Source organism: Galeopterus variegatus, unplaced genomic scaffold (genome assembly GCF_000696425.1).
Source record: "Galeopterus variegatus unplaced genomic scaffold, G_variegatus-3.0.2 Scaffold836, whole genome shotgun sequence".
In the NCBI taxonomy this organism is placed as follows: Eukaryota; Metazoa; Chordata; class Mammalia; order Dermoptera; family Cynocephalidae; genus Galeopterus; species Galeopterus variegatus.
In genome coordinates this window covers 132,766-157,322 of record NW_007726947.1, presented here as the reverse complement: position 1 = coordinate 157,322, position 24,557 = coordinate 132,766, and the positions used below count along the sequence as shown (strand labels likewise).

The 24,557-nt window shown below is 41.7% G+C and overlaps 1 protein-coding gene across 1 annotated transcript; it reads right to left on the bottom strand.

Annotated features, from left to right (window-relative positions):
* Positions 1–1,265: 1,265 nt before the first annotated feature.
* HSPA9 (heat shock 70kDa protein 9 (mortalin)) lies at positions 1,266–22,020 on the bottom strand. Its single transcript, XM_008572784.1, has 17 exons — positions 21,845–22,020; positions 20,085–20,143; positions 19,766–19,853; positions 15,519–15,700; positions 14,414–14,538; positions 13,764–13,837; positions 13,570–13,676; positions 12,920–13,082; positions 12,212–12,304; positions 7,868–8,077; positions 6,191–6,418; positions 5,100–5,204; positions 4,348–4,465; positions 3,857–3,951; positions 2,698–2,790; positions 2,372–2,512; positions 1,266–2,040 (listed from the first exon to the last, which is right to left on the bottom strand). Exons 1-17 carry the CDS (start codon positions 21,923–21,925, stop codon positions 1,963–1,965), a joined length of 2,040 nt encoding a protein of 679 aa, XP_008571006.1. The 5' UTR covers positions 21,926–22,020; the 3' UTR covers positions 1,266–1,962.
* Between the last annotated feature and the right edge of the window lie 2,537 nt (positions 22,021–24,557).

Below are 24,557 nucleotides of genomic sequence, written 5' to 3'. Positions count from 1 at the left end.
CTGGGGAATCCTAATATACCTTTCAAGACTATTTTGCACTATCAGCTTTCTTGGTAGGTACCTGAAATACAGTGCGTTCACTCCTACCCATGGAGCAGCTTGAGAAAGCAGATATGGGTACCTACCCAAGCAGCTCTTCTCCCTCCTTTCTAATAGAACCCATAAGTTCGGGGGATGCCTGGCTCTTTTCCCTGATCTGAAGGATGAATCTTGACTAATATAAGCCAGTAGTTCCCAACTGAGGTACTTTGGAAATCCTGGAGGGCTTTTTTTTTTAAAAAAAAAACTCAGGGAGACAGTTCAGCAAGGGCCAACCAGAAATGCTAAATATTTTCCAGCACACCACAGAACAATCCTTCATAATGAAGAAATTACTACACATTCCTAAATGTTCCCATCAAGTGTTTATGTGTCTGAAACTTGGGCCTAAAATTTTTCACATGAATCCCAAGAATCTTTTACATGGGTGGTAACAAACATTGCATTTTCCAGGAATGTAATTATTGTCTCAATCACTTCCTTCACACTAGAGCATTAAACTGATTTCTTATATTGATTTTTTAAAATGTACGAATTTTGTTTCTAGGTATCATTACAAAACCTAAGAGTAGGCATTATGTCTGATAGTCTAAGGCCATCTTCTTGGTAAGAGACTCCTTTAGGCATGACATATGACAATAATTCATGAAACATGAACGGAAGTCTGCTTGGGGACTTTTGGAAGTAATTCTTTACACTGAATGAAATACAAGAGAAAAGCAGTCACCTTTCTGCTTCCTAAATTGTCAGCATGTGATTATTAGAACTACATCAGAAAATATGGGACAAGCCAATACACTGAGAATAGAAGAGCAGAAATAGGGAAAGAATCTGGGTTCGTTATTTTTAAGCCATTGAAGTCATACCATAGAACTTATTACAAAATATGAGTTTCTCTAACGTAAGCCAATTCTGGTTGTATTTTTTTTTTGCTACTTACAGCTGAAAGCAACCTGAAAATAGTCCTGGTTTATCTGTATGTAGACTGTTTCAATTCCAAATTTAAGATAGGGCTACCGGGCAGGGGAACACACACACATGCTCCTAACAGATTTGCCTATGCTAATACTACTTATCATTTCATTATACCACCCCTTCCACATCTTCAATTTGTTTGCATTTTTAGCCAGTGTTAGCTGTATTTTCCCCCCTTGGGATGTATGGGAAGCAGAGGTCTTCATATTCCTAAAGTCAAATCTTAAGAGTCTTACCACTCACAAACGAGATCAAGATGCTTTTCATATTTATTTTTTAAAAAATCCATAATGGATCAAAAAGAACAATCATCAAGGATGTAGGTGACAGACACAGGCCAGAAGGTAGCTATAAAAGTATGCCTTAGGAAAGTTAGGGAGCCTCATTACTACCTTGTTTTACAAGCTGTACCTAACATAAATAGCTAGCTTAGTTTTCCATTGATCTGGCTTCCTTGCCCCACCTATAAATATGGCACAGCTGGTTCGCCTTTCAAGGCCTCAGTGGAAGGACCCCAAATACACACAAGCCGGAGTACAGCAGTTACTCACCTAACTAAAAGGATCTCATCCCTATATGGTCTCATTCCAGGTGTGACTGACCACCTTCATTGTTGTGTGTGAAATGGTTTCATCCCTTAAAAATATGGCCACTTCAGCACAAAACAATGTTAAGTCTTTATAATGATCAATAAATTGTCCTATCACCCTTTTACATGCAGCTGAAAAATGATGACAGGCTAGGGACAGAACATTGTCAACTTTCTACTGCTGGGGAATTATCACTCATTAAATGACCATTAACAGACACTAAGTTTACATATTAAGGAAATTATATAGAATACTGCAAAAACACAGTAAAGAGACTGAAGTTTGCCCATTTCTGCTCAGGAAATCCCTTCACTCCCAAGCTTCATAGTATGTGTCCTTTTGGCTCCAAAATTTACTATTACTGTTTCTCCTCCTTTTGATCTTCCTTTTGTTCCCCAGTGCCAGAACTTCCAGAGCCTTCTCGCTCAGATGCCATCTGTTAAGAAAACATTTGAGAGCCACTCAGATTTAATGTCAGGGCTATGCTGCTCTCTGCTGAATGCAAAAATGAAGGAGCCACATTTTCCCCATTCTGTGTCTCTATTCCAGTCTCTCTCCCCTCCTTGTACACTATTTGGTGGTTTCTGTGAATCCTTCACTTGACCCTACCCCCACTCCCAAAGTAGAGTCAAAAGGGCAAGAGGATATTTCCAACTCACTTCTCAATTCCATAAATGGCAATGGAGGAAACCACCAGTGATAGTAATCAAGAGCAGTCAGATCAAGGTCAAATTAGGACCAAAACACCATTCCATCAGTTCCTTTACCTTTTTGTACGCCATTTCAAAGAGCTTCAATGATGCCTGCTGAAGGGAGGATGCTGCTTGCCTAATGTTTTCTCCTGTTTCGCTGTCTTTTCTAGCCAAGAGCTCCCTCATTTTGGAAATCTCTTCTTTTAGCTTGTTACACTTAGAAAAAAAGAGAAAAAGGAAAAAAAATCCTCACTTTTCCAGGTTTCCTGTCCCATAACATGTGGCAGTTAATATTCAAAAACAATTAAAAATTAAATCCCTACCAATACCCACAAAAAATGAATTTTAATGACACTGATGATAATGCCTCCAACTTCGAGTTATTTTAAAACAGAACTCACCTCATCAGCAGGCAATTGGTCCTTGAATTCTTCCATTTTGGTTTCTGTGTCATGAATGATTCCTTCGGCCATATTAACTGCTTCAACTCGTTCCTGGAAGAAATTAGAAGTTTAACATAAAGGAAGATTTTCCAATCAACCATAGTTTGCTGAATGTCCACAGTGAGCAAGACTAAACTATCTGCTGCGTACAGTTACAGAATAAAATAGAAAATGAGAGAGAAATCACTGTGGTTTGAGGTAGTCTGGGACAGCTTTAAGAGTGATTTGAGGGCCGGCCCGGTGGCGCACTGCTACAGTGCACCGCTTGGGAGCACAGCGGCGCTCCCACCGAGGGTTCGGATCCCACATACAGACCGGTTCCCGCTCACTGGCTGAGCGAGATGTGGACACGATGCCGAGGGTTGCGATCCCGTTGCCGGTCCCGGTCCGGTACGGGCGCGACACTGAGGGTTGCGATCCGTTGCCGGACACGAAAAAAAAAAAAAGACAAAAAAAGGGGGGGGGGAGAAAAGAGTGATTTGAGGGCTGGCCCAGTGGTGCACTCGGTAGAGTGCAGCGCTTCCGCCGAGGGTTCAGATCCCATATGGAGACCGGTCCGTTCACTGGTTGAGCGCGGTGTGGGCGCGACACCAAGGGTTGTGATCCCGTTACCGGTCACGAAAAAAAAGACAAAAAGGAAAAAAAATAAAAAGAGTGATTTGAGCTGTATTTTGTAACATGAGATTTTTTTTTTTTTTTTTTTGTCTTTTGTCTTTTTTCCGTGTCCGGCAACGGATCGCAACCCTCAGTGCCGCCCCCGCACCGGACCGGCAACGGGATTGCAAACCTCGGCGTTGCTCCCGCGCCTCGCCCAGCCAGCGAGCGGGAACTGGTCTGTACGTGGGATCCGAACCCTCGGGCGGGAGCGCCGCCGCGCTTCCCAAGCGGCGCACTATCCAGTGCGCCACCGGGCCGGCCCCTGTAACATGAGAATTTTGACAGCGAAAGACCGAGAAGAAATAAGAAAGGCATTCCACACCTAAGTTATGAGCAAAGGGGAAGAAAGAATAGATTGAGGCAAGAGAAATATAAGAGCAATGACATGTCCAAACTCCCACTTTCATGTCCCAGCTTTACTAAGATTAAGAAGCTCAGAAGAAAGGCAAAAAGTGATCACCTTCTTTCTCCTGTCTTCCTCAGCATACTTCTCTGCATTTTTAACCATATTTTCAATATCATCTTTGCTTAATCCACCAGAAGACTGGATTACGACTGTAATAAAAAAAGGCATTTCATTAGTTCCAAAGTAAAATTATATGCCTCTTCTTCCTCTATTAAGAAAAGAAATACACCAGCTCACAGTAGTCAATCTTGAGGCAAATTACAAAGAGGAATACCCTATTTTCCTTTAAGAAGGAAAAGGAAACCTAAAGTCCAACTGGCTGGCCTCCTGCCTACTAAAACTTCAGCCTCACTGCTTGCCTATTTTTTGGGGAATAAATACTACACTTGTAAAAATCAATCTGATAACTGAGGAGAAAAGGGGCAAAAAGGACTCATCATCCTCCCCCGAGGCTGGGGGAAAAAAGACATGCAGCACAACAAGAAGGTCTATTTCCCAACAGCGTCCCTTATCTCCCTCTTAGTCTGAAAATTAAGAGGACTTACTCTGCTGCTCACGTCCTGTGCCCTTATCTTTGGCAGAAACATGTACAATCCCATTGGCATCAATGTCAAATGTAACTTCAATCTGAGGGACTCCACGAGGGGCTGGGGGAATTCCAATCTAAAATAAATAAGCAAATATCAAGAGTAAGCTCCTCTCACAGAGGGAGGGGTTCCAGTGCTATTATGTTCAAATCTATATGGTCTTCTGGTAAAGAAGTCAGCTCGTTTCTGGGAGGAACAATGAATACCTTGACCTAGTGTACAAAAACGCAAATGAGGGTAGTAGGTTTATCACGTCCTGAAATCAACAGGGCTTATACCTGTGAAGATTAGTTATGTAGCAAATATCCATAAATGGCTGTATGTACCTGGTATGCAGGACATACTGAAAGAGAGCCAACCTCCCCACTATTGTTCATCTCACCAAGTATCAATAAGCAGTGCTGATCAGAAACCAATATCAAACGTCTTTTAAATGAGTAATCAGGAGAAATGATTGATTCTGAACATTTCCCTGCTTCTTATATTTATAAACTTCTTGATGAAGTTCCTAAGGCACAATAGCAAGCAAGGCTTTCAGGTAAAAACTAAAGCAATCGGTATCCACTTGCAGAATTCATTTGCATACCTTCTCAAGATAACATAGTACACGTTTGTATGTTAGTAGTTTGTAGTAACGTTTTTATGGGTTAGAATATTGTCTAACTTTACACTGAAGAGACTAAGCAATATTCAGGATTAACAATACCTACCAAAGTAAACTGTCCAAGAAGTTTGTTGTCTCCAGCCATCTCTCTCTCACCCTGACACACTTTAATCTCCACTTGAGTCTGACCATCAGCAGCAGTAGAAAACACCTAGGGAGGAAGAAAACTTCCTGGGTTTGCCAACCAATTAAACTACTCCCCTGGGCTGCCAGTTAGCTCAGTTGGTTAGAGAATGATGATGATAACACCTAGATTCAGGGTTTGATCCCCATACTGGCCAGCCACCGAAAAAAAAAAGAGAAGAAAAGAAAGAAAACTACTCTACTTATACAGACAATAGGCAAGCCAGAGAAAGAAATTCACATCTCAACATTGGAAGGGTCCTATGTTCAGAACAAAGGCTATGTCTTTACAGGGAAAAGGAGTAGGATTAGTACAGCAAAAGAGCATATAATAGCTACTGTCTCAACTAAGCAAATGCACTGTACAAAAATACAGCATTAGCACAGGCAGCCTCAAGAGAAGGAGTTAAATGTTGAAACACACTGGTCTGGGGAAACTCGGATCAGAAACAAGAGATGTATCATGTTCTCAGTCACAGGAAGTCACCACACCTTTCTTCAGAATGATGTGTTAACAAATACAGCAAAAGCCATAGTTTTTCAGAAAAAATGTTAAGATTGGGAAAGCCAGGAAATAATTCTTAATCCAAGACCAAGCCTGTTCAAATAGCCCTGCTTGGTATCTCAGTACCCCTATTATACCATCATTCAACTCATAAAACAAGCACACTCCCCAAGTCTTGGCCAGGCTATTCTTTTTACTGTCTTTGGTAACAGAACACTACATGGAATTCTCTCCCAAACAACTGAGACTCCTTTCAGCAAATCATGTTAATCCTGTGAAGGAGAGACTGTTGACACCCTCCCTACAATCATCACTGCCAGCTAACATGTAAGAACTTTCCCAGGAACAAAAGAAAAAAACTAAAGATGAGACTCACCACCCACAGTCAACTACTCTGGACTGCAAAACAGAGTCAAGTTTTCTAGAAAAAGCTCACATAAGTGACTGCAATCACATCCCTCACAGAATCTAAATACCTCAGTGACAAGGTAGGGAAAGATGGCTCTTACCTGGCTCTTCTTGGTTGGAATAGTAGTGTTCCGGTTAATAAGTTTGGTAAAGACACCTCCCAGAGTCTCAATACCCAAAGACAGAGGAGTGACATCCAAGAGCAGCACATCTGTGACATCACCAGCCAACACGCCTCCCTGAATGGCAGCTCCAATGGCCACAGCCTCATCAGGATTGACAGCTTTACTTGGGGCTCGACCAAAAAGATCCTGCACAGTCTGCTGAACCTGAGCATCAAAGATAAAGAACCTGTCACCCAACACTCAGAGCAACTGCCTTAGAATGGGAAAGAGCACATGTATGTCCTAAGCAAGTCTCAAGACAGGTTGATTCAGATCCAAGAATTTTTTTTTTTTCCTCCCTTTTTGTCTTTTCTCATGACCGGCAACAGATCGCAACCCTCAGTGTCACGCCCGTACCGGACCGGGACTGGCAACGGGATCGCAACCCTTGGTGTTGCTCCCGCACCTCGCTCAGCCAGCGAGCGGGAACCGGTCTGTATGTGGGATCCGAACCCTCGGTGGGAGCGCCGCCGCGCTTCCCAAGCGGCACACTGTAGCAGTGCGCCACCGGGCCGGCCCCAAGATCCAAGAATGTTTACTCAAACTACTATTTCATAGTTGAGTTCTTGTTAATGATCTGATAATACTCACATACTTTATTCATGGCAGTACCTCATTCATGGCCCTTTTAAATTTGGGAAGAATTCGTGTAAGTTTTATTTCTGGTTTCCCACACAACACATTAAATCACTTGAAACACAAGGTGGAAAGTAAGGGGACTTCGAAATCGTGTAGTCCAAGCCCTCTGCTGCATTATCAACTAAAAACCAATTTAAAGGAAGCCATAATAAAACTGGTACTGATGTGGGGCATATTCTTTCCTCCTGTTTATTATATTAAGGCCAAGAAAAAGTGCTATCTGAATGACATCTAGGATAATCTGTTAACATCAAGATATCCTCCTGGCCCAGAGCCTCTTTTTGTTCCTCTCCCTCAGGTTTCTTCTGTATGCATTTTCCTAAGCCCACATATTCCAATGGAAAAATGAAGAAAATAAGTCACTAACTCAGGCCCAAGGTAATTCTACTCAGGCAGCCAAGGAAGAATTGCACCTTCAACAGGTCTGTGCTCAGTCATTAGTTTTCCACACATTTGTGCTTTCAGAATGATGTGTTGATGAATAAAATGCATCACTGCACAAATCTTTGTTGAAGAGATGCAAAAGAAACCCCAGGCACTATGCTGCAAAGTTTTAAGCTATCTCTGACCTCAAACTTTCACTTGTGAAAATTCTACAAGACTGAGTTAGAAATCCTCCCTTAGGGCTGGTCTGTGGCTCACTTTGGAGAGTGTGGTGCTGACAACACCAAGTCAAGGGTTAAGATCCCCCTACCGGTCATCTTAAGAAAATAAATAAATAAAAAAGAAATCCTCCCTTGATACTGTCCCAAAAGACATTCTCTACCTAATTGTTTTTTAGGTACCTTTTAATTAAAAAAAAAAAAAAAAGTTGTAAACTCTTCAGTGAGAACACAATTCCATCCCTCTTTCAGGTCACCCTAGCAGAATGGACCACATATTCATGTCCATATACAACATAAGCCACCAGTCCCCAGAATACATTATGTGCTAGCCCTCTCCTCCTCCCATGACAAGAACTCCATGGGTCCATACCTTGGGCATCCTAGTCATGCCACCAACAAGAATCACTTCTCCTATGTCACTCTTGCTGACTTCTGCATCTTGCATAGCCTTTTGGCATGGAGCCATAGTCCTCCTGATTAGATCAGTGACAATGCCCTCAAATTGAGCCCGGGTCAGCTTCATATTCAAATGCTTGGGTCCAGAAGTATCCATTGTAAGATATGGTAAGTTGATGTCGGTCTGCAAAGGATATGTTTAATTGTACATCAATGGGAAGGTCAATGGTAGTTAAGTTTCTTTATTACCTCAGTTAAAATAAGACCATATCCTAGGACAGAAAGACTTGGAAAGCCACAGTGAGGGTCAGACCTACTTTCATTAAGAATCACATTAAAGGATGGACCAGTTAGCACAACTGGTTAGAGAGCAGCCTTATAACCCCAAGGTCATGGGCTCGGATTCTGGTAACGGCCGGCTGCCAAAAAAGGAAGAACAAACAAATACGAATAATGTTTTCTTTCACCAAGTTTTCAAAATATCTCATGTACATGAAGAAAAATGTCAAAGGTACGCTCTGAACCAAATAATGTGCCATCACCCCAGGCTTTTTATGTTCTAGGAAGCTTGTTAAGTGGTTAAGAAAGCTACAGAAATGCTTGGGGGGGAGGGGAGAGAGGGAGGAGGGAGGGAGGTGTCGGTGATGGGCCATAATAATCATATACATTGTATATTGACAAAATAAAAATTAAAAAAAAAAAAAAAATCTGCAAAAAAAAAAAATAAAGAGGACTGACCTGCATGCAATCACATCTGTGGCGAGCACCTGATAGTTGCACAATGTTAACCGCCAGTATTTAATAAATCCCAAACCCTAGTAAGGCACAGGATCTTATAATGTGTAACTTGGAATATTTAGACTAACAAAATTCATCACAGAATTTGCTGACAGCCAGCAAAGAGGCCAGCACAGTGTAAATATTAATCGAGAGGAGTGAGTCCTTAACTATCTTTCTTTAGGAGAAAGCACTCTAAACATTTAAATACTGAATAAATAATGAGTTAACACGCCATCTGTAGAAATAGGTAGTGGACTTTGCTTTAAAGAATACCACTGACAATTTCTTTCTTCTTTGCAAGATGTTAATAAACCAAATCAGAGAATAGAATTTAATTATATAAGCCAATGCTGTCCAGTGGAACTTTCTGTGACAATGAAAATGTTCTTTATCCTGTCGAATTCAGTAACCACTCACGTACGGCTACTGAGCACTTGAAATAAGACCAGTGCAACTAAGGAACAGAATTTTAAAGTTTATTTAATTTTAATTAAAATACCCACATGTAGCTGCGGTTATTAGCACACCTCTAAATGCTAACAGTAATGCCAATCTGAAAAACTCCAGGACTACCAACTCTCAAACCTCTACAGCCACCACAAAAGTTCTGTGCCACTGAAATCCAGCCAGGTTATCTCTCGCTCCCCAGCTCTAGTTCAAGTACTTCCTTTGTGGCTGACCAGTACGGGGATCTGAACTCATGACCTTTGTGTTATAACGCTGCACTCTAACCAACTTAGCTAACCAGCCGGCCCAGACAATGTCAAACCAGAAGTGATGTAAAGTAGAAGAGTGACGGTTCTGCAAGCAGTCTGCTGGTGTTTACAAACCACCTGGTGTTAGGATAGCCTCCCCACATCTTCCCACATCCACTGCCCTCTGCCACAGGATGCTACCAAACAATTCTCCACTCCACCACAGCCAGAAGGCTTTTCATGAATCAAAATAAGACCACATACTACCACCAACTTAAAACTCTTCTGGAGTTTGTACTCAATTATCTCGGGATAGACACCAAACCCCAAATGTATAAAGCCTCTAGCTTCAGGCCGGCCCGTGGCTCACTTGGGAGAGTGTGGTGCTGATAACACCAAGGCCACGGGTTCGGATCCCTATATAGGGATGGCCAGTTCACTCACTTGGGAGAGCATGGTGCTGACAACAGCAAGTCAAGGGTTAAGATCCCCTTACTGGTCACCTTTTTAAAAAAATAAATAAAGCCTCTAGCTTCACCTTCCATGATGGCCACCCCCTCTCTGCATCTGCACTTTAGCCACACTGGCCCTTCTCAGGTCTTCACCCCAGAGCCTAATACATACTGCCCCTTATCTTCTCCTGGTTAAGTCATCTATCAGGAGCTATCCTTGTTATCCTGAACACTCTGTCAGGTTACTTTTTAAAATTATAAATGTAATTCTGCCTTTTTATCACCTGTTACATTAACAATAACTTACATTTTAGAATACCCGATGTTTACTTCACATTATCCTGAGCATACTATATGTATTAATTCGGTAATCCTCACAACTTTAAGGGAGAAAATACTACTAATATCCTCATTTTGTAGATAAGAAACATCAACAGCTAAGCAGTGATGAACAGGGACTTGAACCCCAGCAGCCTGCTTGCGGAATCATCACTCTTCTACTTTATCACTTCTGGTTTGACATTTATTAATACAATGTTCTCGGCTGGCCAGTTAGCTGAGTTGGTTAGAGTGCAGCTTTATAACACAAAGGTCATGGGTTCAGAACCCCATACTGGCCAGCCACCAAAAAAAAAAAGCAAACCAACAAAAAATATAATGTTCTAATTAATGTCCATCTGCCCAATCACACTATAAACTACATGAGAGTAATAAATGCTTCTAGGAATTTATCCTACAGATTTACAATCACTTATACAAACCTGAAAGTACAAGAATGCTTGTACAATATGTACAATACATCTTGCTATAAAACTAAATGCTGGAAAACAATCTAAATGACTATTAATGGGATACCACACTAATTAAAGCCAGCCAACATCTTCCAATGTATCACTCCCACAAAAAGTGTCAAATCCCTTTAAAGCATTACAAATTATCTTCTGGCACTACCACACATTTCAACTCCAACCCTAATCATCATGCTGCAAAGTTCTGCTACTCCATATGATAGCAGGAACAAAGTAACATCATGAGCAGCAAGGATGAGTGTGTACAACTTTGTCTACTCTTCACAGCCACTTAAAAAAAGACAAAAACAAAACTCAGGTTGAAATGCAGGCTAATTAGTAGCAACCACTTTATCAACACATTGACAGTTTCTGTAAATACCACTTCCCTGCCGGTGATCAAACAAACAAGGAAAGTACTCAATTTTGTATGATGCTGTAATAGCAAATACATGACATGTATTTGGCAAAACCCATAAAACTGCACAACACAAAGAAACCCTAAAGTAAAACTGAGTTAATAATAACATCAATATTGGTTCAAAATTGTAACAAATGTACCACACTAATGTAACAAGTTAATAATAGTAGAAACTATATAGGGATGGTGGTGATGTGAGGCAAGTATCTGTTCTCTCCGTTCAATTTCTCTGTGAATGTAAAACTGCTATAAAAACAAAGTCTAGGCTGGCCAGCTAGCTCACTTGGTTAGAGCTGGTGCTGATAACATCAAGCACCATGGTCAAGGGTTTGGATCCCTGTTCCAGCCAGCTACCAAAACAAACATACATACATAAATAGATGGATAAAGCCTACTGCTTAGGAAAAAAATTTTAAGAAGTCACAGCTCTGCTCTTCCTGCTGTCACTTAAGAACCCAGAAATAGATCTGCTATCTTCCATCTTTGTGGGTCTCCAACTCAGATTTAATACAGTTTCTACAATTCTATTCTTGGTAGTTAAGGGAAAGTGAGGCTTCACCTCTCACAGAAGCCAAGCAAATCTGATGCTTTCAGAGGGAATCTGTGCACAGGTGTAGACTTCAGCAAGGTTTCACAGATCATTTTCTAGACTGGCCATCCAAATTATTAAATGAGTTGGCTGGTTAGCTCACTTGATTATGGCACGGTACTGATAACACCAAGGTCCAGGGTTTGATCCCTGTACCAGCCAGCCGCCAAAAACAAACAAAGGAACAAATTATTAAATGAGAGATAGAGACTCCCACAATTCACAGGGAGAGATGTGTTCAGTTAAGTGAAGACAGCAGTTTTTCCAGGCTGGTAATTCTAATTTTGCACAATGCTAGACTAGATTTTTAAATCCACGTCTTTAACTTAAAGGCAAACAACTGCATCAACTATGATTCAGATCTTAATATCTGGCTCCGGTATACATAACCTCTCATTTGGGTGGTTAAAAAATTTCAGCTCATCCATTAAAAACAAACTAAAGCTCATACTGCTCCTTTGCTCATGGCAAAGGTTTCTGCCAACCAGAAAACTGTAAAAAGACTGAACTGGCATTAGGCCAATTAGAATATTCTATTCAAATAAACTCAGGCTGAAAATATTCAAGACTGCTGGGACTTTTCCATGTCTCACCTGCACAGATGAGGAGAGTTCACATTTAGCCTTCTCAGCAGCTTCCCGCACCCTTTGAAGTGCCATGTTGTCTTTGGTCAAATCAACCCCTGTCTACAAAGTTAAAACACACAATACTAGCATTAGTGAGATGACGAATACTACTTAAATCATAGCAGAAACGTGGAACAACACAAAATGGAGCCATACCTTTTTGAGCAAACATGAATTACTTTTTATCACTCTTAAAAATGTGTAGGGGAAAAGTAGCTTCTTCTGAAAACGGTATCTGTGCCTGGAAGCAGGGGGCTGAACTGATGTTCAGTTCTTTCCAGCCCTAGGATTCTAGTTCAAAAAGGAGTTACCCATATTCCTCTCCCAGTATTATATACTGAGTGCCATAAACTTATGTCCCTTATTTGTTCCCAATCTGAAGCTGCAATAACCAGAATAGTTCAGTACACCTATTAACACAAAATGCAATTATTTCAGTGCTCCCTTAAGGGCAAAAAGATTGTAAATGAAGCAAAGAGCAATCTGAACAAAGAAATTCTCAATATCCAGGGCTGGCTGGTTAGCTCACTTGGTTAGAGCATGGTGTTGATAACACCAAGGTCAGGGGTGTGGATTCCTGTACTGGCCAGCCACCAAAAACAAAAATAAAAATATAAAAAAGAACAGAAATTCTCAATATCCAGTGTCTACATATTAACCACAATGGTAACTAACCTCTCTCTTGAACTCCTTCACAATGTATCGTAGCAAGGCCTGGTCAAAGTCCTCACCACCTAAGAAAGTGTCCCCATTGGTGGATTTCACCTCAAATACTCCTTTCTGAATTTCCAGGATAGAAATATCAAAAGTTCCACCACCTAAATCATACACAGCAATGCTAGAAAGGAGAGAAAGTTTTAAGGAAAAAAATCTGTCACAAATGTATAAATCTCAATAACCAAATGAAAATTAACTTAGCTATTTCCTGAAGAATAATTATGAAATCTGATAACTGCCTAAGTGACATGTTGGTTAACACGTGGCTTTAAGAGGTAATGTACAATGCACACACAGAGCTGAAACGAAACTCAATTTTTAAAAGCAATAAAACTGACAGTATTCAATCACAGTTTTGGATGAATAATACTTGCCGACATTCCTATCAAGGCAAAGAAAAATTAACACAAACCAAAAGTAAATAAACAAAGAAATGGTCTTCAAACAAATGAAAAACAGAGACCATACAGCCTTGTATAAAGTAAAGGCATTTTTAGTCCAAGGACAAGGCTCAAACACTAAGAAATCAAGAGATGATCTAGGATCAGACTCAGAGCTCCCTAACCTTAGTCTCATACATACAGGTGGAATTTACTGCACAAACTTACATTTTGTCTTCTGATTTATCCAGACCATAGGCCAGAGCAGCAGCTGTGGGTTCATTAATCACCCGAAGCACATTGAGTCCAGATATCTGGCCAGCATCCTTAGTGGCCTAGAGAAAACAAAGAAAAAGCGTTTTTCCACTCTTGTGTCTCAACTACCATTACTTTTTGTGAATAAGAACGCTAATTCACCTCACCTGTCTCTGTGAGTCATTGAAATAAGCTGGGACTGTGATCACAGCATTTTTTGCTGTGTGTCCTAAGTAATTTTCTGAAAAAAAAAAGAAAGAATGAAATTCAATCATGGGACTTTGTCATATACAACAGGCAAGAGAATTATTAACGTAGCCTAACAATTTGTGTGATCCTCTTTTGTAGCCACAAACAACACTCATCAGTTTTTGGGCAAGTGACTTAACATGTAGAGTCCTTGTAAGAAAACACTCCAATTAAAGATACTAGCTGAAAACCAAAGATCTCACCTTTAACATTTTAGTGAAAGTTCACCAAGCTACAATGACTTTTACATTTAAAACAGCCACTGGTTTCTTCAAATGGGATGTTGTTTTACTTAACAGGGGCAAAAGTTTAATGTGTAGTCTTCTAGTTTTTAATACAGAACAATGCCCCTTACTGGGGAAATAAACACAAGCCAGCCACCATTAGTAAACCTTGAAAGTAAATTCAATCTGCAGTAAACGTATGAAAAATAACAAAGTTTTGCTATTAGCAGGTTTTCTATACAAAACAGACTCAACTGTGGAACACTAGGGTATGGAGCCAGTTATCACAGAGAAATCATACAGCACACCCTGAACCTTCCCAGATGTGAACTACATTTACTCACCTGCAGTCTCTTTCATCTTCATCAACACAAATGCTCCGATCTGACTTGGGGAATAAAGTTTTCCATGAGCCTCAACCCAGGCATCACCATTGGAGGCACGGACAATTTTAAAGGGAACATTTTTACTGAAAGACACAAAAATTATATTAGAGAAAAATGGCCAGTGTAACCTACCACAACAAGGTTACTATATACCATAAACGTACATACTCCACCCCAAGAGACCCATGGACAGCAAATGATAATTTCAGAAATTTAATGAAAATTTTTAGAAAGCAAGCACTACCACGTAAAAACACCATCCCGATGAAACCTGAACATTCTTTACTTCCCATTAAGCAAAAGATTTTTGCAGCCTCTTTGAAAAACAGTCTGACAGCTCCACTTGAAGATGAAACATCATAACTGTTATGTCTGAGCAATCCCATTACTAGGTATCCACACAAGAGACATGACAACATATGTCTACACAAAAATGGCAGCATTATTCATAATCACCAAAAAGTGGAAACAACCCAAATGTCCATCAACTGACAAAATGATAAACAAAATGTGGTATATATCCACACAGCAGAATGTCTGGCCATAAAAAGGAATAAAATATTGATAGATGCTACAACATGTATGAACCTTGAAAATTATGCTAAGTGAAAGAAGCCAGCCACAGAAGTCCACATATATATGAATCCATTCATAGGGAATTTATATTCCATTCGGAGCTCAATAAAGCTGTTTAAAAATAAGATTTACACAGGAAACTACTTAGGCTTCTAGTATTTTTACTTTGAAAAGAAAAAACAAGGTGATGGTTATATATACATAATATAAAACCTATGTAATTATCTGTCTCATGTGTCTAATACCAATTTACGGGAATGCCTCACAGATCTTCATATATTACATCAATACATAGCAAAGACCTAATTTGTGAAGGTGAAAAAGCATTTCTTAAAGGAGTTACCCTTCTGGCAGGGGCATGGATCTCTCCCATGGATTTACAATATGTAAAGTCACTAAAGTAAGTTGCTCCAGTAATCCTGATCAACGTGATGCAATATTCTTCTGTGTGGCCTTTGCAAACAACTGTGCTTTTGCTATTACTCACATGTCTTTCTGTACCTCAGGGTCATCATATCGTCGGCCAATGAGACGTTTGGTGGCATAGAATGTATTGTTTGGGTTGGTGACAGCTTGTCGCTTGGCTGGCATGCCAACAAGTCGCTCACCATCTGCTGTAAAGGCAACAACTGAAGGGGTGGTTCTGGCACCTTCAGCATTCTCCAGCACCTAAAATTCCCAAAATTAAGACAGGGAATAAGGTTCTAGTCTAATGTTAGTGGTATCTCTGCAGCAATTGTTTAAGACACAAAACAGGTGCCAAATCACCAAACAAATATTTAAGAACAGTACTAATGAGCATGCTTTACTGCTGTGAAAGCTGATACAGTAAATAGCTACTACTGAAGACGGTAGATATTTAAGATACCTTGATATCTCTAGTCTTCTACTACTTTGAAACTACTTATAACTAAACACAAGAAAACTGGACAAAGACTAGATCAGGTCTTCATACTCAGTGCTGGGACAAGGTAATCTTTCCTTTCATATGGACGATTACATATATTTATTTTTTTCTTTTTTCTTTTGGCAGTACAGGGATCTGAACCATTGACCTTGGTGTTACAACACCGCACTCTAACCAACTCTAGCCAGCCCCAAATTAAACATACCTCTAAATTTTTTGTGGTGGCTACAAATTTCAGGCATATAGAAAATTACGCCAAGTACCATAGGCTAGGGCCAAGGGAAGAAATCTTCTCTTGGTGCCAAACAAACAGGAGCTCCTAAAAACATACTTTACTTAGGATGTGGAGCTCCACTTCCCTGTTCCTGTACCTCCAACCATAGTGCAGATGACAAGAAAAATGGGGCTGACAGGTTAGCTCACTCAGTAGAGCGTGGTGCTGATATAAGAAAGGTCAAGGGTTCAGAACCAGCCACCAGCCCCCCCCCACACACACACACACAAAAAAGCAGGGTTTTGATTACACGATGCTGTACATTGATTGAACTTTGTCCCCCAAAGTTTACATATGAGAAGCTTAACTCCCACTTTAACTGTTAAGGGTAGGAAAGCCTATTATGGTAATAGAAAAGTGGAGCTTTGAAGAGGTGATTAAATTGGAGGATCATGCTGTAGTGACTGGATAAATAATGTTGATCAGGGGTGTGGTTAGGAGGGCTTTAAAAGGAAAGCAATTGGAAGAGTTTCTGGTCCACCATGTTCTGTCATGTGAGACACCTGCATTGCTGTAAAGCCAACACCAAAAAGACCCTCACCAGATGTGTTCCCTGGACTTCCGGCTTCCCAGCCTCTGAAACTATAAGCAATAAATTTCATTTTCTTATAAATTACCTAGTTCCATGTATTTTGTTATAAGCAACAGAAACAGACTAATATAGAAAATTGGTACCAGGAGTGGGTGTTGCTTATAACAATTACTTGTAAATGTCAAAACAGCTTTGAACTAGGTGTTGAGGAAAGCCTAGAGGAATTTCAAGGAATAGGCTAGAAAAAGCCTAGATGCTGGTGAAAGTTTAGAAGACAAGAAAACCAGGAAAAGTTTTAGACTAGTTAAGCGGTGGTGACCAGAATGCTTATGAAAATAAGGACTATAAAGACCATTCTAGGGCCGGCCTGGTGGCGCACTGCTACAGTGCGCCGCTTGGGAAGTGTGGTGGCGCTCCCGCCGAGGGTTCGGATCCCACATGCAGACCGGCCGCTCGCTGGCTGAGCGAGGTGCGGGAGCAACACTGAGGGTTGCGATCCTGTTGCCGGTCCCGGTCCGGTACGGGCGCGACACTGAGGGTTGCGATCCGTTGCCGGTCACGAAAAAAGACAAAAAAAAAAAAAAGACCATTCTAAGGAGGTCTCGAACAGAAATAAAAAGAGATTTCTTAGAAACTGGGGTAAAAATCACTCTTGCTATGAACTGGCAAGGAATTTGGCTGCATTTTGTCCCTGCCCTCGAACTTTGTGGGAGTTGGAACTTAGGAGTTATGAACCAAAGTATTTGGTGGAAGAAATTTCTTTTCTTTCTTTTTTTTTTTTCCTAAAAGATAACCACTAGGGGATCTTAACCCTTGATGTGGTGTTGTCAGCACCACGTTCTCCCAAGTGAGCTAACCGACCATCCCTATATAGGGATCCGAACCCATGGCCTTGGTGTTATCAGCACCACACTCTCCCAAGTGAGCCACAGGCTGGCCCTGTGGTGGAAGAAATTTCTAAGCAGCAATACATTCAGGAAGCTGCACGGCTACTTTTTTTTTTTCCGAAACCACTCAGCCTGTGTTCTTTCCACCTTACTCTTCTAATAGAAAAGCAGGGACGATCATCAATCGTAAATGGCAGTTGCAATAAAACAACACCAAGAACCAGCTTTATGCTCCAGAGAGAACACTACAACTGCTCCTCATAGTTTTTAGTGCTCTACACATTCAGAGAAACTTCTCTAGTAACAAACTGTAGAAATGATCCCTGAAAGCATAGTCTTCGCATGGCTACTTCTAACAGCCTACACTGAGTTATGGCAGCAAAGGCATTATACAAAGCCAGATTTAAGAGGAAAGCAGAGTGTAAAGGTTTGGAAAATTTGCAACCTGGCCATGTGGTAGAGAAGCAGAGAGCATTTTCAGGAGAAAAATACAAATGGTGCAGCTCAGCAACCGTTTGCTAAGATTAGTACAAAAGAAAGGGATTATCAAGAGAAGGCGAAAAAGGCCCTGAAGGCATTGCAGAAGCCTCTGGGGCCAACCCTTCCAATACAGGCCCAGAGGCCTAGGGAGACAGAATGGTCTCTGGGAGCAAGCCTGAAGCACCCTCCTTGGGCTCGCTCTTAGCACCCTAGCTATTTCAGCTGCTCCAGCCATTGCTAAACTGGCTCCAGGTGTGGCTGGATCCGCAGTTTTGGAAAATTCAAGCCAGAAACCCTGGCGGCGTTGCCGTTTTAAGTCTGTAGGCTCGCAGAATGCCAGAGTTGTGGAGGCTTGGAAACCTCCACCCCTATTTCAAAGAATGTATGGAAAAGCCTGGGGACCCAGGGAGAGATGTTGCAGGGATGGAGTCACTGCAGACAGCCTTCGTTAGAGCAATACTGAGTGGAAATGCGGGGTTGGAGTTGCAGCAGAAAAACCCCAACAGCACCACGCCTAGTGGAGCCGTCGGAGCAGGACCACTATGGAGACCTCAAAATTGTGAAGCTACCAGTGCGCAATGCCAGCCTGCTGAAACATGACCTCAGACCAGGAAAGCCATAGGAATGGAGCTGCCTGAGGCGTTGGGGACCCAACCCCTGCACCAGTGTGCACAGAATGCCGAACACTGAGTCAAAGCACATGATTCACCAACTTCAAGATTTAATGCCTGTCCTGCTGGGTTTCGGACTTATTTGGGACCTGTTACCATTCTTTTGGCCTATTTTCCCTTTTTTGGTCAGGAATAAGGACCCTGTGCTTGTCCCACCATTGTATCTTGGAAGGAGATAACTTGTTTTGATTTCACAGACAGGAATTTGAACTTTGGACTTTTGAGTTGAAACAAATTAAGACTCTGGGGATGGAATGAACATATTTACCTTTGAGAAGAACATGAACTTTGGGGGCCAGGGGCAGAATGCTGTGGATTGGTTGAATTTTGTCCCCCAAAGTTCATATATTAGAAGTTTAATTCTCACTATAACCGTTGAGGATAGGAAATGTTATTATGGTAATTGAAAGGTGGGGCCTTGAAGAGGTGATTAGATAGTAGGATCATGCCATAATAATAATGGTGGTCAGGGTCGAGGTTAGGAAGGCTTTAAAAGGAGAACACCGTGAGTCTCTCTCTGTCCCACCATTTTCTGCCATGTGAGACCCCTGCATTACTGTAAAGCCACTACCAAAGAAGACCCTCACCAGATGTATTCCCTGGATTTTGGACTTCCTAGCCTTTGTAACTGTAATCAATAAATATTGTTTCTTTATAAATTACCCAGTTCCAGGTATTGTGTTATAAGCAACAGAAACGAATACAAGGAGTAATCAACAGTGCAAACCGTTCCAATTCCTTTTAATGATAAGTTAGTAGCCTTACCTGTACATGAGAAAGACATATTAATATTCTATCCTAGGAAGTAAAACCCATTCAATTATCAGTACCACAAAGGTTAACCTCGCAAGTCTGAAAAAACCAAAAGCAGCTTTTAAAACGTAAATCAGGTCTCAGAATCCCTTATCTAAGCCAAAGGGCACAGAATTCTGGATTGGGTACCGGCTACCTCTAAGTGACCCAGAGCTTCAAATCATGCTCACCTTTGCTTGTTTACCTTCCATAACTGCCACACAGGAGTTGGTAGTACCCAAATCGATCCCAACAACTGCTCCCTTGATTGCTTCTGATCTGTAGTACATTTAAAACAATGTGATGATTATTGTTATCTTAACAGCAGTCTCCAAAATGACCAAAGGAGAAAATATATGACAGTATTCAAATGGGAATTGACAGGGGCACATTACATAATCTATAAATAAATACAAACGGTAATCACATAGAGGAATAGTTAATCACAAATGTAGAAACCACTGATCTGGGGCTTAGTAAGTATACTCTCAAAGGAAAAGTCACACTTACGCATAATCCCGCCTCGAAACAATTCTAAAAGCCTCATGACTAAAGCCATTCCAGCCATCCTAAACAGAAAAAAGAATTAAAAAAAAAAAAAAAAAATTGCAGCAACTATGAACTACATAAGACAACTTGAACATATTCCAATTATTCTTCAGAGGAACACATGAAAGTATAACACTTTCCTTCTACTGAGTAGCCACCATGTATGAAGTATAGTGGGATGAATGAGTGCTTAGTATAAAAAAGGAATTATGGTACTAAAACAGAAAACATTTAATAAATATAGTAGAAAATTTCCAAATAAAATAAAAATAAACAAACATAAAATTGTTCTGAATTATGTTACAATAGGGTTTCTCAACACTGACACTATTAATTTTGAGCCAAATCTTTGTTTTGGGGGGCTTGATTATAGGACGTTTAGAAGGATACTCGGCTTCTACTCACTAGAAGCCAGGAAGCACCCCGGTTGTTATGATAACCTAAAATATTTCTAGGCATTGCCAGATGTCCCCTGGGGGCAAAACTGCTGCTGGTTGAGAACTATTGACACTACTCAGATTCTACTCATTTCACTGTCAGCAGTACAACTCTGCCTAAATACATGTGTACCGCAAGCACAGATTTAAGTTACTCAGATACACTTCTCCTGACCCAACTGGTTTAAGGCTGCCAAGTGTGGTTACTAATCTTGTGGAATCATTAAAAATAAAAAAATAAAAAATTCAAGTAGTGGTCTTCCATCAGGGTAAAAGATCTTTGTTACAGTATAACGTCAAGATATTTCCAAGCCTTCCTTAAAGTCCACACGTGAGGACTCCTATTGTACAAAGATGTATGTCTTTAGTTAGTTTATTTATTTTTCAAAAAAGATGACCAGTAAGGGGATCTCAACCCTTGACATAGTGTTGTCAGCATCACGCTCTCCCAAGTGAGCTAACAGGCTATCCTTATATAGGGATCCGAACCCGTGGCCTTGGTGTTATCAGCACCACACTCTCCCAAGTGAGCCACGGGCCGGCCCCAGGATCTTAACCCTTGACTTGGTGTTGTCAGCACCACACTCACCCAGTGAGCAAACCAGCCTTCCCTATATGGGATCCGAACCCGTGGCCTTGGTGTTATCAGCACCACACTCTCCCAAGTGAGCCACGGGCCGGGCCTAGCAATTGTTTTTGACTTTTTTTTTTAGATGACAACAAGCAACCACTTCATGCCCTTTTCCCCTCATCTGCTTATTTTTTTCTGAAGTAACAAACGCATACAATTTTACACCGAAGATTTTGACAAAGCGTTCCTAAGCAAGAAAATCGGAGTTGGATTTTCGATTTACTGTTTAGGTGCTTCCCTTCCTTTATTTCATCGTACCAAAAGAGTCCTTCCACACACTGTATTTTACAGAGAAGAGCACTCGTCCTTCAGCTCTCGGGCGAAAATAAAACCTTTAATAGCGGCTCCCTCCCAAGACACCGCATCCTTCGCCCCCAAGGCCAAACCTGTCCAACCAGCCACAGAACGGACTGCCAGGACCACTACCTGATAATTCGTGAGATGAAACTCTAGATCGCGAGGGATGTGACTCAGCAGGGCCCAAGGCACAGAGGCAAAACGCTGAACAAGGACTTGAACCAGCATCACTAATTACGGAAGGCCCATTACCTACCTTCCTTCCATCATGATCTCATCTAGAAAATTCTGACCCCAAAGGGCGCGGCCTGCCGCGAGGCCGTGAGCCCCTCAGGGAAGGCCCAGCGGTTCCTTACCTGGTGGCGGACGGCCGTGGGAGCCCGGGGGGCTGCTGTGCCCACGAGACGGGCTGCCGCGACTCGGCTGGCGCTTATCATGGCGGATACACCGACGGAGTATAACGCAGCAATCAAGAGCTCGAGCGACCCGGAGCGGCGCGGTACCGTGGCGACAGCGCTTCTGGAACCCTCCAACCACGTGGGGTGGGGGGCGGAGGTTGGTCACTGCGACCCAGAGGCCCGCTCTTCCGCTGAGGCGCTGCCCGCGCCGCCTGACTAGAGAATATCTGATTGCGGCTCCCGGAGTCAGGGAGTACCCATAATGTCCGCGGCAATGCGATGGTTGAAAAAAGCCTGATCTCCCATTTCAGATGCGGTGGCTCTCGGCTCTAAGAGAGTCGACCGAAGAAAGAGGGATATGAAGGCAGCACTTCAGACAGCCCCGGTCCTCGCAGGAAGGAAAAACTCAAGGTCACACGGGATAAATTGAGAACTGATTGCAGTCTCCTTGCGTCAGTTGCGCGGGAGGAGGAGCCTGTTGCACCTGCGCAACTGGCATCCGGCTAGGGCCTGCAGTGCGTGTTCCTAGGGAGTGGCGGAAAACGTGGGTGGGAACTAACTACAGTGCTCATTGGCTCTGTACGAGCGCGGTATGAGCGTTTGCGAATTTGGGTCTAACGGGTGTCAGAGCGAGCCTGGCGCGTGCATAGTCCGCCGCGCGCGTGGACTTATTTCGCGCTCTCGCTCCTGCTCCTTGCGGAGGGCGCCATCTTGTCCTGGGGCTTTGTTAAGCCTGGATATCGAAACCTTTGTTGCTGTGTTCCGCCCTTTGTTCGCAACTTGAAACACAGCAGGATATGCAGACCTCAGACAGATTTGCGCTGCGTTTTATCACAACGGTCTTGTTTTACTAAAGCAGCGTTTCGTTCACATATTGTGTCACGTTACGCTAATTATTGTACAAACCGCCAACGGAGAAACTATCCAAAATCAGGCTCTTCCCCACCCCGCTGTGCTGGGCCTGACGGAAGTCCCTTTGGCCGGTTTCAAACCTTCTGTTGGTTACAAGACGTCAATTACTACTCTGCACTGTGACCAGTTTCAGATTTTTGAGGAAAAGGAATTCACTGATTCAAAAAATAGGTACTGGAAGCACACCGTGTGTCAAACACTCTTATAGGTGGTGAGAAAACAGTGAAGGCAAAACATGAACTCGCTAATGAGATGACAACGGGATTAAACTTGATTTTGGAGACGAAGAAATTTTGTCCTCGAAGTGCTCTTTCAAAAGTGAAAAATGCTTCAGACCCCTACCTCTTTCTTCAGGAAAATCAGTATTAAGTGAGCACCACGGTATGAGAAATTGTGAAAGGAATGTTGCAGGAAGTTTGGGAGGGAAAGAAGATAACTGAAGAGTTTACATTCTGAGGGGGCTGGAAGTGGGAGTAAGAAGATAAACAGGAAAGTCAAATATAACAGTGGTTATGTATTATACAGATTCTGAAAGTTTAAAAAAAAAAAAAGCTTCCCACACACTCTTCCTTAACTGTTGGCTACTATCATCTTCACTAGCTTAACTAACGCTCATTTTTCTTGTTTTATAATTCCCTCAGAGGTAGGCTTTCCCGAGCGGAGTTAGAGGCTCATGACTCCTATTTGTAGAGATTTATATTCTAATACAATACAGTGATGCAAAAGATCATGGAGAGGTGTGACAAATGATATTAAACATTGAACCAAAATAGAAAGTGTAGACTTTACGTCCTCGTTATATATGACAGGGTGGGAGGAGGGCAGGGGAAGGTAATGGAGATAACTGCATACTCCTCACTTCCCTGTTCTCAATTGGTTCTCTTAAGAATTTGCTTCTCTTCTTGCTCCTTACATTAGGAAAGCCACAAAGTGTTAATCAAAACAATCCAGGAAACAGATGGTGTTATATAAAGGGTATATATATTTGATCGACATTCCTGGTGGTTTTTCAGGTGCCTCGCAAATACTCGCCGTGACCACAAGGGGGATGTGGTAAGGCACAGACTGAAGTATGAGCCTGAGAATTGGCTCATACTTTGTCAGTGTGAAGGACAGGCTTCTCGTCTGCTTTGCAAATTAACATGGCCTGTAGCCTGGAGGCACGAAGAAATGAACCTGAATCTAAAAAACCATAAGGATTCAAATGAGTAAGAAAGAAGTTAGATCCACAGCCAAGTGGTATACACCATACAGCATAATACTATATTTCATTTCTCTGTTGTCATCCTAGTGTCACACTTGGAAATGGAAAGAGCTGGTGCATAATTTGCATGTTGGTAAATGTTTACCAGACAGAACAGTTGGCTGCCCAATACCTGTGCATACTATATTTTTAAATAATATTCTAACTGTCATAGTTGTTATTTTAGCATATTTGAAGAGAGGTAACTAGTTTCAACTTTTAAGTATTTAACTCCCAGCCATTAATAGAAATTGTCATTAGAATAGTAATCACTAATAGTTGTTGAGTGTTTACTTAAATGCCACACACTGTCCTAAATGCTTTGTATACATTATCTGGCATGCTCACAATGGTCTCAAGTAAATACTATGGGTATTCCCATTTTGCAGATGTGGAAACTGAGGCTTAGAATGGTTAAGTATGTTACATGGGGTCACATAGTAACCGAATGGTAAAGCCAGAATTTGAAGCCAACTGTCTGACGCTAGAACCTAAACCACTAACCTCTAGGTCCTG